Genomic DNA, 21,711 nt, shown 5'->3' with positions numbered 1-21,711 from the left:
TGCTGAGTCATGTTCTGGAATGTGGTTTAAAAAGTTCCTAGAAAAAGAAACAACTCTTTCTAAACTAATGTCTAAAAATGAGGGCAGCAATATCAGTGTTAGAACTTATTTAGTGTGTGTAAATCATATGAATCAATATTTATTTCAATAAAAAAGACACATGATAATTTAGTGCAAGTGCAAAGAATAAAACACCAGTGTTTAAAGTGACAGCTGAAATTGATTTATTTACTCATCCAGCACAAATGACATGTTCACCGTACAGACGTTTATAACGCTTTTTTGTACTTATCATAGTAAAGTTGTCTTCCTGATGTCCATCCAAGCACACATAGAAAAATAGATAAAAACACATGCGACCCCTGCAGCCATTCAGATAAGAAACTAGTTTGATGCTAGTTAAGTTGGCACGCTTGCGTGCAAAGTGCATCGCTGTCAGCTCACAAGTATTTGAGGACCAGCTTCTTAGTGAGGGTGTACTTGGGCTCGGGCATTTGTTTGTGATCCTGAAATTCTCCTTTGCTCACCTCCCTGTTGACACGCGTCAGAATGTCCAGGATATGATCGTGCCCTGGGCTACAAAGGAAAAGACAATTATTCTACACAACAATCTCCGGTCAGAGAGACAGAGAGAAGGAGCCCATGTTTCTGTACCTTTCTGCTGACTTCTGCAGCTGATTGCAAAGCTCCTGGATGTAGATGGAGCCTTTTTTAGTATGTCGAAAGGACTTGTAGTCTTCCACAGTGGCCATGCCGATCAGGAAGTCAGCACTATCAGCCACCACCTTGGCTTTCACAGGACCTGCATCCTCCTCCAGCTGACTCTCCGCCTTGGCCATCTCCTGCTCTGGCCTTGGAGGCCATGCCGCATACCCTTTCTGGAGTTTTTCCCCCTGGCAGGCTTGAATGAAGAAGAGTTTGGGCTTCCCTGCCAGGGTGGGGGCCTGGCTGCTCACAAAGGGCTGCGTGAAATCCTGTAATGACACCTCCTCCCCGTCGGTCCCAAAAATACACCCCTTTAATCCGTGGGAAAGCACACAGACCACCTGGGATCAGACAGAGAAATTTTGAAAGGGGGTTTTAATGCTTAATAAACATGTTAACTAACAATATAACTAGATTTGACCTCATGTCCAGAGAAGAAATGTCAAACAGACATTACTCTTATGTCTTAGGTTACACCAAAGCTTAATTTTAACACGTTATCAAAAAATATACATGCACTTCATCACATAAGCATTGAACACTTCCTACCAATATGACTCATTTTTAAATCTCTCACCAAGGCATCTTCGTTCATAAAGTTCCTTTTGCCCAGCCTCTTCAGCTCGCTTAAGATGGCTTCTGCGGTAAAGTCATTGTGCACCTGCACTGTAAACCCGAACTTGGTGAACACTGAGCGTAGACGTTCTGCGTCACACAAAACAGAAGTAAGCCGAGAGGCACGAGCAGTCTGAGTAACATCAGTAGTTACACAAGTAGTTAGTCAGTGCGCCTACTTTCGTCCTCCATCGTCCCTCCTCTCCTCAGGAGGTTTGCACCCGGTAGAAAGGTCTCATTGTTGAAGACCACACACAGACCACGAGGATTATGAATCAGGGCATAATACTCATTCTAAAATACAATAAAAGATAGATGGTAATAAAGATCCCGAATGACTGAACGGAGGACAGGAACGAGCATCTGTGAGTCCTTTACATCATCAGCCGGCGGTGAGGACTGAAAGATGGATTCAGCATCAGGGGAAACATTCTGTTCCGTGCCTGCAGAGACAAAACGACGTCCATTCACATGTGTAAGACCAACAGCACCATCGTAGATATGCGCCATGAGAAGATGCCTGCAGTTACCTCTGGGCTGGGTCTCGGGTACAGCCAGACGAACTGGAACTGGCTGAAGGTTGTTGGAAAAAAATACACAAGACGTGACCCTCCTGCTGGACAGACTATGATATAGGTGACAGAGACACATGTAAACCTACTTACCATGCTCATAACAGCGGGGGGTGGTGTTCCAGGCCCCCGGGGAACGACTGAAAATAGTACATTCGCTTGACTGTTTCCATTCAAACACAGTGATGAATGTATGATTATGATTACAGTCAATACGTGCTTACGAATACCTCTTAAAGGTTGCATGAAATCATGCACGGTTTCTGCCAGACGCTGATCCACCTCTTTCAGCGCTGAGTGCAGCTTATCGAGTTTTGTATTGGAGAGTAGACCCTTCTTTTCCATTTCAGTAAACACATCCAGCACCGTCTGCAATGAGCGGCAAGGAGATCATTGTTCTGCAGAGGAAATATCTTCAACGAGATCAAAGCTAAAGGAGCAAACCCGTGTGATAAAAGTGTTTGAGGCCCAAATAAAAATGCACTTTGGATGCTTTTTTACAAAAACGACTGCATCCAATTGCATTAAATTTCCAGCAGCAATCTTTCATTTTTGATATCAGGATTGTGACGATGGCTGTGACTATGGTGCAGAGGTTTTGTTCTCACTTTGCACAACTCGATCTGTCTCCTGCCCAGCTGGTCGCTGAGCAAAAACTTCAGCTTCTTAAGAGCTTCCCGATCCAGGTCCTCATATAGTTTGTACAGCATCACCCTGAAGAACACAAGAGCGTGGTGAAGAGAACAAAAGTCTCTCCTGTAATCCAACTTTGTGAACATATCCCTCTGCTTTTACCTGTACTCGGACAGGAGGGGCCTTGCATCCGTTTCCTCTGGCTGGCTGCTATCTGCTTCCAGAAGGCCGAGGAGATCTTTTCGATGGATAGTGTGGAGCAGCTGGGAGAGGAAAGAACTATTCTCCAGAAGACATTTCTCATGTAATTTCTTAAACAGTCCTCTTGCATCACTAATCTGGGAGAAGAAGGATGAAAGCAACTTTGAAGAGCAGTGAAACAAGAAAAACAGCTTATTTTGTACAGCAATGAGGCAGCTAAGTCAGTTCAATAACTGTGTGTTTTGGTCATTAGTGGAATATTTTTGCCATATAATATGGGCACAATTTCTCAAGCATGTTTGACACAATGTGCTCACCCCCTCCAGGCTTTTTGTGCTGACAGCATCTCGACACAAGAAGCAAAGGGCGGCCACCTCCAAAGAATCAAGTTGATCATCGATGTGGGACAGCAGCCGCAGATCCATCACAGATCCACCACAACCAGCGCAGGCGTGATTCTTCAACGCACTGGTTTTAGAAAGACGGAGTGATATGAGGTAAAAAAGGGATAAATAAAAAACAAGTGAAGAAGTGGGAGAAAAGATATGTATGTCAGTTACTGCCCTTGATGAAGATGTAAGGTATATTTGTGCCTTTATAACCTACAGAGACATTCAGAGACCAGATTTGTTTGAAGAAGCTGACTGTTAGATTTCATAGGTATATGGAGGGTGACGCCATTACACAGGCTTATTACACACCCTAAACATGACTTTAGATCGGTTTTAAGTAACTTAACTTTGATCGTCGGCCCTACACATAAACGGAATATGAAGTTATTTATGATTAACAACACGGCGAATTTATGAAAACCTACATTGGTAAAATACATATCATTATTGAGGAATACTAGAAAACGGTTTTTCTCTTACCAGTGTCAGCGCACTGCCAACGAAGTAAAAACGTCCTCTTTCTTTACGAAAATATCTGTTATGATTTGACCTTCGTGGGTTGATTTTTTCTTTTCCTTCCTCGCCCAAAATTTAGCGACGAACTTTTCCCCGGGTTTCACTTTCAGAGCCGGTGGTTGTGCGAGCGAAGGGAACCTTCTTCTTCGGACGTTCAGGGTCCAACGAGCTCACACCTACATTACTGCCACCTACCGGATAATGTGGTGCACTGCTTGTGATAAAAGAAGTGCATCCGTGTGTGTGTTATTTTTATTGTCTGTCAAGGCAGAATTTTGACAAAAATATTTTATTCTGACCGCAGACGCCTATTTACCTAGATCACAGCAATAGAAGTACAAAAAAAACCCCAAAAAACTTAAAACAGTTACACGAGAGGTGATCTGTCAATCAGCAAAACAGACCAAGCCAAAGAAAATACAGAAATTTGTTTTCTACTCAAATGAATGTCCGAGCCTTTAGAGTAAGGAGGCCTTCAGGCCGGAGAATCGTCTGAGGCAAAAACAAGGAAGTACTCTCGAGCAAACTGGAAGACATCGTCAGGTTTCCTCAGCAGCAAGAACTGCAGGAAGTCAGATATGAGGGCACGGATCTCTGGATGTTGTCTCAGGTACGAGGTATGATCTGCCTTCAGCTCCTCCTTTTCAACACAGTAATTCAGACATTTTATTCAAAGAACTCATGCGTTCAATTTACTAATGTACTATTTCTGGTTACCTTCCTGTCCAGGAAATTTGAGGAAAATTGCATGTCTTCTTCCCAACCTGGGAAGTTGGGTAAGGATCTGAGTGCTGGAAGGGCGGCATCTTGATTTGGGTCTGGACTATGCTGAGTCATCTGATGAACGGAGTGGGGTAACGGTTAGAACACATTAATGCTGAAGAATCGAACAGCTTTCCAAGGTATTCATTCACAACTCTAAGGATGGGTTATAGTTTTGTAGTTAAATGCCATATTTTGCAAGCCATTTGGCCTTGATCCTTAAATGATCAAGTTTCAAGGTATCTCTGATGCTTTGATCATCACGGTTGGTTTTTGATCTTACTTCTGTCCAGGTGAGAGAGTGGGAACAAAGCAGCATGTCCCTCATGCACAGGTGGTTCTTCTGTAAGCCTAAAAATAGAACATAAAGCTTGAACTTATTGGTCAAGAAAACAGGACCGACATGTGAGATAAAGTTTACCTTTTCCCCGCTGTAATGGCAGATGGGAGAGTCTCATGATGACAGGTGACCCTACCTGCCCTCTACCAGCCAGGTGCCTGCAGAAATTGCAAGTGTGCTGTTGGCATTCGTTGTGAAGCGACATGTGTGTGAGAAAAAGCGCCGTTATTACCCATCAGCCAGGAAGTAGCTCTGCCATTTAGTGGGACTGTCCGCGGTCTCAACAGTCCTCTCCACCCCGAACACCTCCACCCTGTCGCCGCAAACGTCCAGCTGCTTCAGACCTAACACATGCTGAGCAGAAATACAGTGCAAGAGGCTTCTGAAAATTCCAAACAGCGCAAAGAAGGCGTACAAAATCAGACCAGTGTCATGACGCACAACTGTGGAGTGGACGAGGCGCAGCTCCTGGTCCAAAGAGAGGAAGGTCATCTGTCGAGGCGCTGATTTCCGAAGAGCGATCAAGCGCAGCAGCAACAGGCTGCAACCCTCGGTTACCAACCCTCTCAGAGCGGAAAGAGGATAAGAAACTCGCTCCGTTTTCAAATCCTGTGCGCGTAGAAATAATGAATTTGCATGTGTAACAGTTTCCTGTTTTGTGGTGTGTTGCCAGATCATTGCCTGTCACCTCTCCCACAGTTGTAACTTTATTGATCAGCAGCTGGTCGCCACGCTGCACCATGTGCCACTTTTTTTCCACACTGTTGTCCTTAAGCTGGAAAGGAATTAATGTTTCTTTAAAGGACAGGAATTATGGATCATCAAAATGATGAGCCCATGAGCAGGCCTCTGGCAATATTTCCAAATACAATGTATAGGAAGTTTGAAAAGGCTCACCTTGACATACTCATGGTAATGTTCCTCCAAAACCTCCAGGTCTGTGGTCAGGTAGGCTTGAGTGCAGATATAAAGGTGCTTACACACACAGATATGAAAAAGAACAGCTCAGTTAGCAGTTAATGGCTTTCCCTCACCCGTCACTGTTGTTCCACAGGGACAGTGGTCGATGGTGCCTTGGCTCTGAGCATGCAGCAGCATGCACGGCTGCTGATCTTTACGCGCAAACTCTACTGTGACCGTGAAATTCCCCAGGGCTCGGCCGCCTTCGGACACAGTCACCAAGGAGTCTGCAAACACACACCTCTGCAGCTCTGCAGGTTCTGAGGAGGAAGGTTTTCACATACAGTCCACTTTAACAACGTTTGTAACGTTCAGCTTCAAGCGTTGTTTGCTGAGTCTCCATGACAGTTTGCGGCAACTAAGATGTGTCAAAACCAGGTGACGCTGACTCTTAATTGGCTGCAGCTACAGAGTATAAAATATTCCCACTCACCAACGCTGGCCATGAATAAAACAGCTTCCTCAGAGGCTTTTAACTCTTCTCTGATGACAGCCTCCTCTGCCTCGTCTTTCAGCGGGTCTTCCATGGTCAAAATCGCTTTGGTTCGATTGCAGACGCGCGCCAGTCGAACATGTGTCCGCGCACTTGGAGAAGCTTTATGGAATTAACTTTTACTGCGAAGGATTTGTCATTTTTCGGACACGCGATATGAACACAGCTGCAACCTCTTTTCCGAGACTGAAAAAACAAAGACCAGGCGTTGTCATGGAAACGACGCCGTGGTGCCGTAAAGACGGTAATGTGCGCGCAGCTTTTGCAGCAAGTCAAAGTCTGGCGATTGATCCAGTTTAGTCGGTCAGTTATCGAACTTTTTCCTTAATAATATTAGTTCACAAATGTTTTTACAAATTGCTGACATTATTTGAAAAAAATGTCACGTCATGTCACACAAAAAGCGTTTATTCCTGAACATTAATATGCAACATTACTTAAGACATCTGTTCAATATAACAGGACAACACTAAATCATTGGGCATGGGCTAAATAAAGAAAATCTCACCCTGAGCTGATTATACATTTATCATATTTAACTGTCATTACAGTTTCAAAGCATCTTCAACATAAAAACTGTTTTCTACCTTTAAAATGACTTGCACACATTTGCCAGAGTTGCAGAAAAATGAAGCATCGATAAAAGTGGTTAAATTACATGTGCTTCATGCAGTACGTGGTGACAACACAAGTCTTTTTCTCAGGGTGAACCTAACTTCAGGCATCTGCTTTTGTTCCCCGGGATGAATGGATGCTTCTTTTTTGCTGACTTCACTGTTGACACGATGGAGGATGGTGGTCATGTCTTCACCCCTAAAACCACAAAGTAGTGTTTAAAAAACTAGTTGAAGTGCACACTGAAGGCCATACATTTTGTGATATTTAGGTTCACATTTGTACCTTAAGCAGCCCTCCTTTAGCTCCTGACACAGAGATTGGATAAACCAGCTTCCATCAATTTTGTGCCTAAACGACACGTAATCCTCAACAGTGGCTGTCGCAACCAGGATATCAGCTTCCTCCGGAATGGAGAGCGTATGACAATCGTCGGTCTGGAGGTCTTTTAAAAGCACTCCACGGTGGATCCCCTTTCCCTGGCAGGCCTGAATTAGGAACATTTTAGGCTTGCTTACGAGGGCCGACTGCCTAGTTGCCTTGAAGGTTCTAATAATTTGTTTAATGCAGAGTGGCTCCCCATCAATTCCCAGTACTGCAGACTTTTCTCCATGACTCAGAATGCAGCAGATGAATGCATCACCATGTTTAGGCTCCACCTGAAGATCAACGAATGTACTGCCAGACCACTCTTTAACATCAAACTCTTGGAGCTGAGAGAGGTCACTGAGAGAAGCAAAGCAATTCAACGCCCGATCCATCTTTTCTTTAGTTTGGTCTTTACACATTAGCACTCTGAACCCGAGCCAGGTGAACACTTCTGCCAAACTCTCTGCAAGTACAAACAATCAAAAAAACTTGATTACTAACATCCTGGACAAGAGGTATCAATCTTTATACATTTCCACATACGAGCATCTTTGTTTGTTCCACTTCTTTGCTTCATATCCAAGAAATTCTCATTGTTTATGATCACACAGAGGCCTGTCGGCTGGCTGAGTAACTCATACTGTTCATCCTGTAAATAAAAAAATATATATATTAAAATGAGTATCTCTATAGATGGCTAATAAGGGCACTAACTCGAAGTCCCTGGTGGTCTAGTGGTTAGGATTCGGCGCTCTCACCGCCGCGGCCCGGGTTCGATTCCCGGTCAGGGAACTTAGCTTTTTCTTTTATGTTTTTAATGTTACAGCAGCGTACGGCCAACAACAAAATATACGATAGAAAATCGGATCGTATAGATTGGTGCCCTAATATCCAGTGAAGGCTGTACAAGAAAGACACTCGTCTTTCTCCACAAAACGAAACAATGAATGCGAAAGTCTGGTGTCGTCTTACTGTTACGTTACCCTTCTTATCCTCTTGCACTCTTGTGACATGCCATCTATGAAAGAAGCAAAACGACGCAACATTACACTTTCAAATATAACTGAATAGGTAATGAGTAGGTAATTGGTTACCAATGTTTAACCTACCAAAATGATCTTCTGAGCTGGACTGCACAGGTTGAGTTAAAGGAATAGTGGCGCTCCATTGTATATTCTTCAGCTCGGGATAGGTACTCTTAATATCATCATCGGTTTGCAGGAGGTTCAGGAAGGCTTCACATGTGGCATCTCCTTTATTCATGATTTTATCCACAAGCGCAATAACATGACCCCAGATATCCTCCCCATTGATGTTTTTAAGGTTGTTGTACTCGCGTCGAGTTATCAGCTTCTTCTCGTCGACTTTGTTGAGGATTAGCCCGTAGTCTGCACAGAATATCGTCCCAATAGCTGTTTTATTACGTCTCACTGCCTCCATGTCTTTTGGAAGAAAGACAAAAACAGAGTGATTCACGACAATTCGGCAATGAACAGGAAATCATTTTGCACACTTTTACCAAGGTCAATATGATAATGTTTTTTATAACAGCAGGCAATGTGGGATTCTTGCACAAAGGTAACTGGTTAAGCTAGTTTCAACGGCTAACTCCAAGAAAGCGACGATAGAATGCATCGTAAGTGAACAAGAGGTTATTTTTGCTAGAATAGCAGTGATTATATTTTGTAAGCGAATATCTAAAAGTCTACGATTTCAAGTAAATATCTTTCTTACCAATAATCCTTTATGTGAAGTAAAACAACGCGTTTCCACCGCCTCGTGGTCAGAAGAGAGATTGTATAGTTTTAACATAATCTAACATTATACACCGCCACTGTCCCTGGTGGTCTAGTGGTTAGGATTCGGCGCTCTCACCGCCGCGGCCCGGGTTCGATTCCCGGTCAGGGAACTTAGCTTTTTCTTTTTTGTTTTTAATGTTACAGCAGCGTACGGCCAACAACAAAATATACGACAGACAAAAAGTATCATATAAATAGATCAGTGCCCAAAATATCCAGTGAAGGCCGTACAAGAAAGACACGGCTCGTCTTTCTCCACAAAACGAAACAATGAATGCAAAAGTCTGGTGTCGTCTTACTGTTACATTACACTTTCAGATATAACTGAATATGGAATGTAAGTTGACCGACATTTTCCTTTTTTTTTTTTTTTTACTATATATAACATTGTTGACAGAGAGGTGAGGTAACTATCTACTCAAGGAATCTTTTTTTTTTTTTTTAATCACAACTTTGTTACAAATTACCCTCAGGTAAGAATGACAATTTAATGATTTTAAAACAAAAACAAAACAAAACAAAATCATTGGAAAATAAAGAAACCCATTTCCTCAAGACGTCTTTATAGGATGTGATGTCACACTTCTCCTTTCTGAAGAGGAAAAAAGAACCTCGAGCACGCAGACAAAAGTCAGTCAACGGTGAGGGTTGTACTATTATTATGATTATTACTATTATTATTATTATTAATGAGATTTTGAATCAGGCATAACTTTTGTCTACTTTGGAATGATGCTTTATTTGATAGAAAAGCATAGAGAAGAGTGATGATGACCTTGTTTAGATGGAAATAGCTACCCTAAGAAAAATGCTGATGATTTTGGTTTTGAAGACTGTGTGAAATACAGTCATTATCAAGCATTGGGAATAAGTGTGGCATTGTCACTGTCCAGTAGGTAAACAATGTGACATTATTAACACAGTATGAAAGTTTATATGCTTTTTAAACAATGAAAGGAAAGTTAAATCATGCTGTGTTGTATCTACTGAGCTTTCATATTTACTGTATAGCTTTTCTCTCCCTCTATGTGTGTGTTTAGGCAATGAGGTTATTTCCAGTTCATTTAACACTTTGGTTCAGTTTCCTCTTTTTCCGGGCCTCAAAAAGTGGTTGGTAAAACACACACACACACACACACACACACACACACACACACACACACACACAACCACACACACACACACACACACTACTATAATATCACCCTGTCAACAACATTCATGTGTGAAACTGGGTGACCTCTGCTATTGCCGATCAAATGACTGAGACTATTAAAATCTATTAATACTTATGTCTCTTTTTTCTGCAGCCTTTAATACTTTCACAGAGACAAATGGCATGAACTCAACTGTCTGCGAGAACATCGAGTCTACCGACGCTGTGAGACTCCGACCCCTTTTCTCGTGATCTCCAGATACCATCATCTTGCCTTCCTCTGATTTGTCCTCACTTGTTTCGTGTTTGTAGAGTTTGGTCCCTGAGCAGGATGACGTCGAAGCAAGCGATATCAGCGAGCAATCTTTCTGCGTGCTTTACGTGACAAACATTCTCAACTGTTCCTGGTCACTGGACCATTCAGCAGTCGCCCACATCAGGTACTTTTGGAGGACAGCTCTGATGAGGAACTCAGCACGGCTGCTCATTTATCTCCCGTCTCCGTCTGCTCGCTCAGCGTTTGCAACGGCGAGACGCTGCTTTGGTCTCTGAACCCTTCCAAAGAAGAAAGAGCTGGGTCAGCGTCTTTGATCCTGCAGAACGTTGACGTTCTGTACGTCGTCCTTCAGTTTAACCTAACCCTGCAGGGCAGCAGGGCAGTCTACACCAAAGTGTATGACAAGCACATGCTCGGTAAAAACGCTGTTAAAGATTAGCATCTCTGATCCATAAAAGATCTTGTTCACTTATTTAACTGTTGGTGTGCCTCAGCGGTCCCTCCTCCTCCCGAGAACATCTCCACATCAGTCACGGGTGAGAATCTGCTGCTGGTTTCCTGGTCCCTGCCAGAGAGTCAAATTCTCTTTGATCCACATTGCTACGAGTACCAGCTGGACATCGGTGACGGGGTACGACGTGGATGCTGGTGACTGTGAACGAGCAGCACACGCGTGTTTCTTCTGCATCTTGTCCTGACGATTGGATCCTTTCAAAAAAACAGGAACCGGCCAGAGAAACATCGGGGGAGCTGTCTTACACGCTGCCAAACGTGGTCCCCAGCCACACGCACAGGGCGAGGATAAGGACGCGGCTGAGCATCACTTGTCACGAACGCCCTCGCTGGAGCGAGTGGAGCAAGTGGAGCAACGATGCCGGTTGGTGCCACTTTGTCCGTCAACGCCTGACTTTTCCCCCAATGCAGAGTTTTTGACGTCTGCTTGCGTAGCTGGAGCCGTGGAACCGCCGGGTTTCCGCCTCAACTTGCTGGTGATCGTCCTAATTTTGCTGGGGCTACCCATGATCCTCCTGGCTGTTCTGCTCATGGCGCGATCGCAGAGGTAGAGTCGCCATTGACCGATGCTACAAAGAATTTGTGATTGACGCAAGTATTTCCCTTTCCAGCTAATTTACAACCGGCCTCTCTTTACAGTTTTCCATTCTTAACTCCATAATAATAAATAGCTGCACCCATCTGAGGAATTCTAGTTTGTTTTATTCAATTTAATTATTTTTGAAAATTGTAGAAGAAGAAGCTCAACAGAGATTGTGCGAGTTGGAGCATCTGTTTGTTTTTAGTGAAAAGAAAAAGCTCTTTAAGCTGCAGTCAGACAGGAACCTCCCGTGCGAGTTCTACAGTAAGAGAAGCATACAGGAAAAACACAGAATGGCAGGGCTCATCTTCTCTCTTTAATCCTTTCAGTTTAATGGTTTCAGACTCGCTTTGTTTCAGGCTGTACAAGACCGTTTTCCCTCGCATTCCTCGCCCTCCACCGGATTACATGAAGGCCTTGGACAAAAACGACAGGTTGAACGTAAGCCAGAGAAAGAACAAACAACCACGCGGCTTCCGCTCACCACATCGGCAATGTGACGACTTTTGTGCCGCTTTTTTTGTTTGTTTGTTTCCAGGAGCCTCATCCTTGCACACCAGCTGAGGAGGAGGTGATCACTGTGGTTTTATTCGAGTGAAACCGCGTCTGCGAAGTGGCCACGAATGCAAAAACGTGTGTTTTTATATGTGAACTTCAAGCCATTTTGTTCGTTTCTTATGCCAGAAGCTTGTGACAATATCAGTGGTTATGATGTATTTACTCTGTTCAAATTAGACACAAGTCCACAGTTAAGATGCTCGTGCATGTTCTCAAGCCTTTTCTGTTTCTTCCACGTTGTACTGCACTTTATTATTCTGTTCAAATACAATAGAAATAAAAATGGTGTTGACTTGTTGAGACTTGGAAACAAGTGTGCATGTTTTTTAAAATTTTTTATTTAAATGCAACATCTCTGCTTAAACACCCGATTAGCTGGCTTTAGCATTTAGCCCCGTTTTACTGATAGAGAAGCATCAGTTCATGACATCTGCTGAGGTTCATATTCATGAGAACAAATGCTAAATAAGACAGGAACACATCCAGACTGCTGTTGAAGATAAACAAAGGTTTTTTTTTATTACGTTAACTCTAATCAAGTCTAAACGAGGCCCGGAGACAGATCCCATTAAAACGTTCCAAAATACCCTCCTTCAAATGAATATTATAATAAAAATTAGGTTCTTCAGTCATTCCATCACTTGTAGTCAGGTTATCACTTTACCAGGTCAGAGTTACTCTTAACACAGCCTGACTAATTTGGCCTATTTTGATTGCAAAACAGATACTTTAAAGACAGCAGACAGGCTGAGTGTTAAAAAAAGAAAAGCAGTATTCACATGTTCTAATAGCACAGCTTCAGGGAAGTTGTCAAAATGAAACCATAACAGCAAAAACATTTCTATCACTTCAGATGATGCCGATACTGGAAACAGCCATGTGTCATCAACAAGAACAAACCTTCAAAGGTTCTGAAAGGTCCAGATGACTCTTCTCCTCCATTCCGGCCTCAGCGGTCGGAGCTGCCGCATGTTTCCATATAGAGTAAATCTGTGGAGAAGAGCAGCAAACTTGGGTGAGACATTAACCTCCATCGGCCAAGAGGCTCATTTTCAATGTTCCCTAAACACCCAGACACAAACGGAGCTCATTTAACAAGCGTGCAAACAAAACAAAATAACAAAATTAGCATTCATTTGTGGGCTTTTTATCCATTATACATGCGGAATGCATCACATATTATGCATAATTTCATATACACATTTATTTTTGGTATTTTAATTCTTCAGTTAAAATTATCTCTGCATTTTTAAACATTTTCAAAGGAAAAATTAAACCTTTTTTTTTTACATTTTTAAGGTAGAAGCTGTAATGCGAACCCCTGTATAAATTATTTATTGGCCAGGCTTATTTTATATTTCTTAATTGTCACGTAATCATATTTACCTTTCATTTTTAAATGTTTTTACAGTTTTATCGACGAACGCACCCTGACAGTTTCACTTGTGTTTGTCTGTGTGCGTGCGTGTGTGTGTGTGTGTGTGTGTGTGTGTGTGTGTGTGTGCGCGATGTACCTTCTCCGAAGCTTGTGTATTCTATCTCTGTTTTGTCCAGCGGGTCTGTGAGAGGGGGGACCTGAACTTCAGAGGTCAGGCCTCTTCTGTAGTGCTCTATCAATGTCTCCAGAGTCCTAAAAATCTGCTGTCTGCCTCCTGGCTCCTTTTAACGAGACACATTTGAATAGATTAAGAGGCCTGTTTTGTGTGTGTGTGAGAGAAACATGTTCTCACCTGAATGAACCAGCCATCATTGGTGGGAACAAGCCTAAAGGTGTGCACAAAAGGAGCTTTCCTGTAAAACACCAGCCAAATTTGAATGATTTGCTCACGATCAGAAGCAGATTTTGACAAAAACCTGAGCTTTGTAAAAGCTCAGAGTTATTTTAGGCCCGCGAGGAGTTCGGATTTTACTATCAATTTCTGTGAAATTCAGTTCCACAAAACTTGTCCGACTTGCAGTTTTCGATTGTCGCTGAAGAGTGCGTAAAGTTCGGTCGCCATGGATACAGAATTAAGGGCGATCTCACCTGACACACAGGCAGTAGGCTCCCGCCACCGTCTCACTGTCCCTCAGCAGAAAGCTGCCGTCCTGTCCAAACCTGGCCAGCAGCATCTCCGTCACCTCGCTCCCAATCCTCCCATAATAAATGGACTGCACCCGCCGCCCCTCGGCCTGCATGCTGCCTCGGCGGAGCTGCTTCAGGTTGCAAAACGACGACTGCGTGAGAAGCAGGAAAACCTTTTTTTTTCTGGTTTTCACACTTCCCTCCTGTAACTGCCTCGTACACGCACGAACGCTGCAGAGATGCCACGTTTGTGACGCCAGAAGAAGTCAAACCATTCCAGTGACTAAAGACTGAAAAAAGAAATCCCTCACAGATCCTAAAACGGTTTGAACTCCTGGGACAGTTTTCCCATTCGGACGCAACGTTGCAGGACAGGAAGCGTTTATTGCTGCTCGCTGAGCTGCAGGTCGCTTTCAGAGCTGACTGGCCTGAATTTGAACGTTGTCCCGAATTTGACAGACAGGCAGAAGGCCCAGCAGAGAGCTCTTGGATGAAGAGGAGGCTTTGCTCTTCAGCCATTCGTGTTCCATCCTTCACACTTTCGCCACCTCCCCACCCACTTAACACCCTTCTATTTTATTCTAGTAAAACTAAAACACAGATGAAATAAAAGTGAGTGTATCTGTTGTCATCAAGGTGCTCTACAAATTAGATGGTTTTTTAATTGTATTTGTATCAATTTGGCCACAGCTGACAAATGCAAAAGAAAACAAAGCAGGAAGTTACAGCACAGGAAATGAGCAGCCGGAGGGTCGTTCAAAAGAACTGAACAGACTAAAAGAGCGCCCTAGATCCAATAAAAATTTAAATTTAAATTTAAAAAAACGCGTCTAAAAATGTGTCACAAATCTCCTGATTGTCCACAACACAGACCGTGAGGCACTAAACGGTTCTGAGCTTCTTCGTGGCGTTTCCTTCTTGGGATCCTTCGGCTTCCATCGAGCTGATGGCCTGGAGTTCCGCGGAAAACGTCTGAGACAGATCTGCGTTGGCGTGGAGGAAGCTCGCCAGCGTCTTCAAGCACTCGCCGCCCTGTGAACATCACGCACAGTTGGGGGACGTCCTGGGACCGATTTTGCTCCGGCGAACTCCGGTGCAACTTCCCGATCGACTGTACCTGCGTCTCCGAATCATCCCGATCTCCATCGGCAGCAGCGCGCAGCACTTCCTGCAACCTCTCCTGCAGGAACTCCGTCTCCCATTGGCTGATGAGCTCAACGCCGACCTCCAGTTCGCTGGCAGAGTCACTTTGTTCTCCATCGGTCACGTACACCGAAAACGTTGCATTCAGCACCTGGAATTAAACAAACATCTAAACGCCCAAGTCCAATGGCCGAAGCCACACATTTTAGGGTTAACACATGCGTTAAAGCCGACATCAGTGACACCGAAACTCTCACCTTCTCCATCTGCTGACCAGCGTTTTCCATCTCTGGCACGTGGCTGAACTGCTGCGCCAGGTTCCTCAGGCTGCGTCTGTACCGCGTCATCCATTCATCCTCCGCGCTGAACTCGGCAGAATGCATCAGCTTATTCCTGTGGTGGACCACCTGTGATGACACACGTGAACGCACAAAAACACCGAGTTTTGAGAAGAACTAACCACGTGTGAGGAAACGCTGCTGCTGTCACAGCTACAGGTTTTTTTTTTAAATCACCCTCTAAAACAGGTCATGCTACCTGGTTTAACACCTACTGTAACACCTCGTTTAGTGGGAAGACACGTGACAGTGGTGGGGGTTTTTCTGCGTGTGAATGTAGTTCTGCAGGTCATCCAACACAAACAATGTCAACTTTTTCACAACTGGGGCTGAATCACCTGTGAATCGGACCTATTGAAACCCTGCATATATATATATATAATATATATATATATATATATATATATTATATATATATATATATATATATATATATTTACCTCTCTCACATAATCCACGTCAACTGAGAGGAAACAATCGCAGGAATTAATCAGGTTGAGGAGCGCTGAGGCGTCGCACTGTTCCACCGTCTTCACTTCCGAATATCCCCGTGGCATGTAAGCCTAAAAACACCGACGGAGCGTCTCTTATCAGACGCAAGCATGTTTTCTGGAGGATGATTGTTGTTATTCATCAGAAGAAATGTTCTTCGTGCCAAGTGTAAGGTGACGTGTGCTGGTTTGTACCTTTGCCAGTTCCCAGTAGGCTGTCCTCCACTGGGGAGGGGAACAGTTACCCCAGTTCAAGGTGACATTTTTCTGTCTGTGATGGCGCAGGATTGTTTTCTTCCACTCTTCACACGTCCAGCATGGTGAGCAGAGCTACAAATGCAGCATACATGCATAACAATGCAGCGGATATGAAACTGAAGGATGACCCAAAAAAAAACAGGTACCTGCCATTTAAAAAATAGGCAGTTCAGTGCAAAATTAAACTGAAGTTAAGGATTCTGTGGGGGGAAAAACGTGGTTTATATGCAAATAGTAGCCATGTTCTTTGAAGATAGCACAAATTTTATTCTTTGTCACATTAAGTTGTGCATTCATAGGTATGTACTGCCAAAATCATGCGGAAACTTTAAGTAGTAAAGTAGATGCTTAGCGAATTTCCATTTGTGCTGGTGTCAATAAACCTTTGGACCTGGTCAATGACTAATTTTTCCTGTAGTGACAGGTGCTGTTGTTGCCATCGCGCAGGAAAATTCGCGGCTAAATGCAGCTGGAACGGATACAGTTAAGGTAAAGTAGTCGTGGATCTCACCGTGGTCCCTCTGGTTCTGCAGAAGTTCTTGCAAGGTTCCTTGAGGCGGCAGTTCCGGCTAAGGAGGTCCGCGTGAAAACCTTTCATTTGGTGCGTGATAAAGGGAAGAAGACCATCCTTGAGTAACTTCAAACAATAAGAAGCTTTTAACCAGTTTATGTATTCCCTGGAATTAAAACGTGCAGTTTCTTTCCCAAACATTTCGCTGTCCAGGAGTTACCAGTAAGCTTCCGGCCAGATGAGGTCATAGCGTCCAACGGTTTGGCCACGCCCTTTGTGACGTTAACACAGACCCCACCGCCAGATGGCGCCATCGGCCTTTAAAAATAATAAGGACCTGGCGCTGCGGCTGGTGACGAATTTAGTCCACGATCATCCGATTTTAAAGTCTCCCTGAGATGAAAATCCCGTTAATCGTATAATTCTCCCAAAATTGTGGGTATTTGGACTGTATCAAACACACCATTGACGCGTAAAGGTGTTGCCAGTTAAGCAAACAGCTAAATTCCCCAGCTTTTAATTAAACTGTGTGTACAATAATTAGTTGAATACCAAAGTGAGTAGTTTTAGTTGACTAGTTTCCCTTTTTCTGTGGGCTGAAATGTTTGATTACAGCTCTGTGCATGGAGGCGTTAAAGAGATGGCAGGTAGGTTAGCCTCCCTCCCTGGTATGCTTTTAGGAATCTCAGGAACTCAGGAACTCAGGAATCTGCAGCTCCCTCGCCGATGAGCACCTTGAGCGTGCATCTTCAGGGGCATGTCGCTGCTGGTCTGATTCAGTTTTTGGATGATGGCACCTCTCTGAAGGGGCCGCCTCAGGGAAGTATATTGCAATGCCTCCAGAAGGTTATGGAATCAGACCATGATTAATAAAGGTGTGTCATATCTTAGATATTAGTCTCAGTAGTTCTTTATTTTGGGGGGCAAAAGTTGTTATAGTCTCTCTATATTAACTAAGGCTAAAATAACCAAGATTTCAGTCTACCTTATTCAACCTTTTCCCTCTACACTCTGCTGTCTTGGTTACATTTATAAAATGTAAAATCTTCATATAGTTTCACTTTGAGAATAAAAGGCTGCAAATTCGGCAGATGGGGGGGTCGAATAAACAGGCCACGTTGTAAACAGTAACGGTGGATATTTCCACCACAAACAATCCAGATCAGAGAACATGTGGGATGATTCTACCGATTCCTCCGGCGCGTCGCAGCTGTGGCGCCGACATGATGCGTCTCATCAGGAGACCCAGGAGACGACGTGGAGAGAGCGAACAGGTGATCGGTGGAACCAGGAGAGGAGCCCCGAAAGAAAACGCAGCCTCATCCAGCTGTGGCCCCGACACCAGAGGACCAAAGCCTCTTTACACATAACTGTTTGCATTCTAATCGCACCTAACACCCAAAGACAACAGCTTTGCTAGCATTTTAACAATGGATCATCGCTGATATTAAAGGGGCTTTGCAGGCTTGAAATGTCAACAATCCAATAGTGAAACAGGAGTTTAAGCTCATTCTATTACACTATAAGAGAGAAAAGATTGATTTGTGTTCGTCAGACCAACCAAAGACTCACATCGACCGCACACATCTTCGTTTGACAGCGTGTAGCGTGAATGAAATTGTAAATACGAGCACGTCAGCAGCGGAAGTATTCAGTGATGTGAGCAGGTCCCCCGGGCTGGTGGCTGACACCACTTTTGGTTCACAGTTGAATATCTCAACTAAGTGGACGGACAGCCATGAAATGTTGAATTAGCTGTTCCCAGACTGTGTCTAAGTACAGGGGAACCGCTCCTGCACGCCACGCTCGCACGTGTGAACACACCTCAATGGAAATAGATCTGCTCTGACCGTTTGCCGCTGTGACCAAATTCAATTTTCCTTTCCTCTCTATTCTAGAATGATTCTATTCAATTACGCCGTCTCCTTTTGTGATGCTAACTCAAACGTGTTCTGCTGTCTGTGCACAGGTGAGGGGGATGCGAACAGGTGGGGACCGGTGCTACCTCTTACCTCTTTGACTGCATTTGCTGCCCAGTGCATTCTGGGACAGAATGACTCCGGCCAAAGGGTCAAAGGTGAATAAAATATGTCGTGTCGTGACACATGAACCCAGAACCTGCAGGAAGAGTCGCCGGATCGCCCATTACAACAAATTAACTCCCAATTATGAGAATGAAGAGACTTTTGTGTTGTATCAAATAATTACATCTTTACATGAAAATTTAATTAGTCTTTTACGATGCACAGAGAAAAACAAATATTCCTCTATCTTTGTAATTGGATCTCTGTGGATTTGAGGATAGTTAAAGTAGATTAGACGCCCTGGAGGACGCCGGCGCGTGTGCATAAATGAGCCCTGCTTAGCAGTCAGCTGAGGGGACACAACAATATTAACATGGCCGCGCGTGCTCGCAGGTACGCAACGTGCACACAAACATGCGCACGCCGTTCCGTGCGCGTGCGCCTCGGCGAGAGTGCCCACAGTCCCAGCAGGGTGTGTTTTTTAAGCAGAGAAGATCAAAGGGACATTAGTATTCTGAAATAAATCACATGCACGGGGCTGCACGGTGTGGGTCCCCAAACACACGCTCAGGAGACACACACACACACACACACACACACACACACACACACACACACACACACACACACACACACAGCCTCTCCATCTCCTCCTTTCTCTCTCCTCTACCACCTCTCTCTTCAAAAGACACCACCATCCCCATCCCCATCCCCATTCCCAGCACCCCCCCCCCCACCCCCCACCCCCTCTTCCAGGGGCCCCTAGCGGCCTTCAGAGCTATCTGCTTACCGACTCTGAATCCTTTGTTGCATCCTTTCAATTCCTCACGTTCCGGCTTGAGCCTGATCTCCTCCCCCAATCTGCAAATAAGCAGGAAAATGCTTTGTCAGAGAAAACTGTTCTCCATCGCTGGGAAAAAATAAAAAAAGGAAGCAAAGTAGGGGGGTTTAGACGACTATAGCTAAAGGTAGGAAGCCCTTGTCTCAGTTTCCTCCCTCTCTTCCCAGCTCCACTTCCTTCTCTGCTCAGAGGCAGAACGATTTGAAGACTTCTAAGACTTTTGTTAATGTTCTGAAGTAACGTCTGTTTTTCCGCTGGGCAGCCAGACTTGGCTCCCAAAGATGGCCGCTGCTTTAGTCAGCGGGGGGGGGGCAGAGAGAAACTAATGAAAGGAAAAGGCAGGGAAATGAGTGACAGGGCACCGACTGGAGAAGAAGAGGCTCGTTCTTGAGTGAGAATTAAAATGAGAGCAACATAAATGCCCCCCATGGCTCCCTGACAGGGGAAAGATCCACGCTTCCCTTTCAGCTTGGCCGTCCGTGCTTTTTTATTGTGTGTATGTGGGCACACGTGTGGGATGGATAAGTTTAGGCGAGTGTGTACATGCATGTTATTTATGTGCGCGTGTGTGTCATTTTGATAGCCACCCACATGAATATGGAGATCAGTTTTAGAGCGTATGTGCTCAGCATTAAAGCCCACTCTCCACTGCTGACCCAATTTCACACTGCAGTGTGTGTGTGTGTGTCTGTGTGTGTGTGTGTGTGTGTCGCTTATCAATGCATTTTGCAGAGCTTGGAAAATTGTATGCTCTAGACGGAGGTGTGTGTGTGTGTCTTGTCTTTGTGAGACTTTTCGAGCGGGAAAAGGACACACACGATAAGTCTCCAACAAAAACACACACACACACACACACACACACACACACACACACACACACACACGTTGCTTTAAACAAAAACAATAATTAAAAAGTTGTGCTGACCAAACTCTCCTTCCTTCCTTTCTTTTCCTGTATGGTTTTATGATGAAAGCAACTGTGTGACATTACAGAAAATTAATTCCCTACAAACATTCTGGAGATAAATTTGACTTTCATGTAAGCAGGATAAATGTGTTCAGCCAGCAGCTGGTTATCTTAGCTTAGAGCGAAGAGTAAAAACAGAATGTAGAAGCACAAAAATAATCCTTCTGGTATCAGATAGAAAATAACTTTCTTGTTGAGATTCGCACTGGACAGGAATTGACCCAAATTTCGCTTAACTTTATCAACCTGATCGATCAGCCCCTCGTTTGTCTTGGCGACTGACGCACTGAGGAAGGGTCCGTATGAGGTCTTTTTGCTCATCTTTTGTTATGATCATCAGAGAACATTCAGGTTGTCGCCTCAGCAGAGCAGGTCAGCGAAGCTGCAGTTCGCAGAGCCGCCGCTAGATGGCAATGTTGAGAGGAGCGCGGCCGGGCGGCAGGGCTGAGGTAATGGCTCTCCGGTCTATTGTTCCCTGGATTCATCCTCCACCCTCTCCTTCTGCCTTCCAGTCCAACACCCCCCCCTCCTCCTCCTCCCCACCGCAACCCCCATGGACTTCAAAGGAAAGGAAGGAACTGGAAAATAAGGTGAATTAATTTGCCTGCACTTTTTCACCCACACGTGGCGTGAAGCGGATGTGCGTTTTAATTGCTCGTGCAAAATACATAACCTATTTTTGTATCCTTTAAGAAAGCCTAAGTGATGACCTGTGTAAAATCTATGCAAATGATGTGAGGACAAAAAAAAAAAAAAAAAGCTCACGAAGCATTCACGTTGGCTGGCATGCAGAGAGACCACCTCCACAAGTTGCAAGAAAATAGAAAGGACGGTACAAAGCGGCGCTCGGCCAGGGTCGAGCTTCATGAAATATGGCACACGCTGCTGTAAACTCTGACAGACATTCCTCAGCATCTTTAGGCCTCTACCCAGAAGCCCCAGTGCAGCCTGAACTCTGTGAAGTAGATCAATGGGAGGATTATCGCAGGACCAAGATGCCAGTTATAGAGCAGCTCT

The 21,711-nt window shown here is 44.3% G+C and overlaps 6 protein-coding genes and 2 non-coding genes across 14 annotated transcripts; 3 read left to right on the top strand and 5 right to left on the bottom strand.

Moving 5' to 3' along the window:
- Positions 1 to 207: 207 nt before the first annotated feature.
- On the bottom strand, positions 208 to 3,786 carry casp8 (caspase 8, apoptosis-related cysteine peptidase). The gene is made up of 12 exons (XM_057057121.1): positions 3,599 to 3,786; positions 3,044 to 3,194; positions 2,688 to 2,863; positions 2,501 to 2,606; positions 2,123 to 2,261; positions 1,986 to 2,032; positions 1,851 to 1,893; positions 1,699 to 1,763; positions 1,500 to 1,614; positions 1,283 to 1,410; positions 655 to 1,046; positions 208 to 576 (listed from the first exon to the last, which is right to left on the bottom strand). The coding sequence occupies exons 2-12, from the start codon at positions 3,149 to 3,151 to the stop codon at positions 441 to 443; spliced, it is 1,455 nt and encodes a 484-aa protein (XP_056913101.1). The 5' UTR covers positions 3,152 to 3,194; positions 3,599 to 3,786; the 3' UTR covers positions 208 to 440.
- Positions 3,787 to 3,907: 121 nt separating this feature from the next.
- On the bottom strand, positions 3,908 to 6,398 carry catip (ciliogenesis associated TTC17 interacting protein). 2 transcript variants are annotated; one of them, XM_057057132.1, is made up of 10 exons: positions 6,130 to 6,398; positions 5,771 to 5,956; positions 5,634 to 5,689; positions 5,425 to 5,511; positions 5,178 to 5,345; positions 4,969 to 5,090; positions 4,818 to 4,894; positions 4,680 to 4,747; positions 4,352 to 4,471; positions 3,908 to 4,274 (listed from the first exon to the last, which is right to left on the bottom strand). In XM_057057132.1, the coding sequence occupies exons 1-10, from the start codon at positions 6,221 to 6,223 to the stop codon at positions 4,110 to 4,112; spliced, it is 1,143 nt and encodes a 380-aa protein (XP_056913112.1). In that variant the 5' UTR covers positions 6,224 to 6,398; the 3' UTR covers positions 3,908 to 4,109. The 2 variants fall into 2 exon arrangements, with proteins under 2 accessions (XP_056913112.1, XP_056913111.1); XM_057057131.1 differs by having other exon boundaries at positions 4,969 to 5,345.
- A 183-nt stretch (positions 6,399 to 6,581) lies between these two features.
- On the bottom strand, positions 6,582 to 9,004 carry LOC130539051 (caspase-8-like). The gene is made up of 6 exons (XM_057057133.1): positions 8,908 to 9,004; positions 8,283 to 8,615; positions 8,157 to 8,191; positions 7,717 to 7,822; positions 7,090 to 7,636; positions 6,582 to 7,002 (listed from the first exon to the last, which is right to left on the bottom strand). Exons 2-6 carry the CDS (start codon positions 8,611 to 8,613, stop codon positions 6,855 to 6,857), a joined length of 1,167 nt encoding a protein of 388 aa, XP_056913113.1. The 5' UTR covers positions 8,614 to 8,615; positions 8,908 to 9,004; the 3' UTR covers positions 6,582 to 6,854.
- Positions 7,894 to 7,965, top strand: trnae-cuc (transfer RNA glutamic acid (anticodon CUC)). The gene has a single exon. It is a non-coding gene; the product is annotated as a tRNA-Glu (tRNA).
- Positions 8,788 to 12,352, top strand: LOC130539052 (uncharacterized). 4 transcript variants are annotated; one of them, XM_057057135.1, is made up of 11 exons: positions 8,788 to 8,809; positions 9,529 to 9,602; positions 10,013 to 10,082; positions 10,283 to 10,353; positions 10,441 to 10,568; positions 10,646 to 10,821; positions 10,900 to 11,036; positions 11,129 to 11,282; positions 11,354 to 11,465; positions 11,858 to 11,939; positions 12,037 to 12,352. In XM_057057135.1, exons 1-11 carry the CDS (start codon positions 8,803 to 8,805, stop codon positions 12,094 to 12,096), a joined length of 1,071 nt encoding a protein of 356 aa, XP_056913115.1. In that variant the 5' UTR covers positions 8,788 to 8,802; the 3' UTR covers positions 12,097 to 12,352. The 4 variants fall into 4 exon arrangements, with proteins under 4 accessions (XP_056913115.1, XP_056913114.1, XP_056913116.1 ...); XM_057057134.1 differs by lacking the exon at positions 8,788 to 8,809 and adding an exon at positions 9,288 to 9,309; XM_057057136.1 differs by lacking the exon at positions 8,788 to 8,809 and adding an exon at positions 9,431 to 9,445 and having other exon boundaries at positions 9,529 to 9,613.
- On the top strand, positions 9,011 to 9,082 carry trnae-cuc (transfer RNA glutamic acid (anticodon CUC)). Its single transcript has one exon. It is a non-coding gene; the product is annotated as a tRNA-Glu (tRNA).
- Positions 12,353 to 12,372: 20 nt separating the features above from the next.
- LOC130539059 (SH2 domain-containing protein 1A-like) lies at positions 12,373 to 14,613 on the bottom strand. 2 transcript variants are annotated; one of them, XM_057057146.1, is made up of 4 exons: positions 14,083 to 14,613; positions 13,787 to 13,847; positions 13,571 to 13,715; positions 12,373 to 13,046 (listed from the first exon to the last, which is right to left on the bottom strand). In XM_057057146.1, the coding sequence occupies exons 1-4, from the start codon at positions 14,232 to 14,234 to the stop codon at positions 13,006 to 13,008; spliced, it is 399 nt and encodes a 132-aa protein (XP_056913126.1). In that variant the 5' UTR covers positions 14,235 to 14,613; the 3' UTR covers positions 12,373 to 13,005. The 2 variants fall into 2 exon arrangements, with proteins under 2 accessions (XP_056913126.1, XP_056913127.1); XM_057057147.1 differs by having other exon boundaries at positions 13,787 to 13,820.
- A 145-nt stretch (positions 14,614 to 14,758) lies between these two features.
- On the bottom strand, positions 14,759 to 17,138 carry LOC130539057 (uncharacterized protein CXorf38 homolog). Of its 2 annotated transcripts, XM_057057143.1 has the most exons (6): positions 16,863 to 17,135; positions 16,289 to 16,423; positions 16,043 to 16,165; positions 15,522 to 15,671; positions 15,239 to 15,415; positions 14,759 to 15,153 (listed from the first exon to the last, which is right to left on the bottom strand). In XM_057057143.1, the coding sequence occupies exons 1-6, from the start codon at positions 17,061 to 17,063 to the stop codon at positions 15,004 to 15,006; spliced, it is 936 nt and encodes a 311-aa protein (XP_056913123.1). In that variant the 5' UTR covers positions 17,064 to 17,135; the 3' UTR covers positions 14,759 to 15,003. The 2 variants fall into 2 exon arrangements, with proteins under 2 accessions (XP_056913123.1, XP_056913124.1); XM_057057144.1 differs by lacking the exon at positions 16,043 to 16,165 and having other exon boundaries at positions 16,863 to 17,138.
- Positions 17,139 to 21,711: the final 4,573 nt, after the last annotated feature.

The sequence above is a fragment of the Takifugu flavidus genome, chromosome 15 (assembly GCF_003711565.1).
Source record: "Takifugu flavidus isolate HTHZ2018 chromosome 15, ASM371156v2, whole genome shotgun sequence".
Classification (NCBI taxonomy): domain Eukaryota; kingdom Metazoa; phylum Chordata; class Actinopteri; order Tetraodontiformes; family Tetraodontidae; genus Takifugu; species Takifugu flavidus.
The sequence above is the reverse complement of the archived record's forward strand: the minus strand, read 5'-3'. Positions and strand labels throughout refer to the sequence as shown.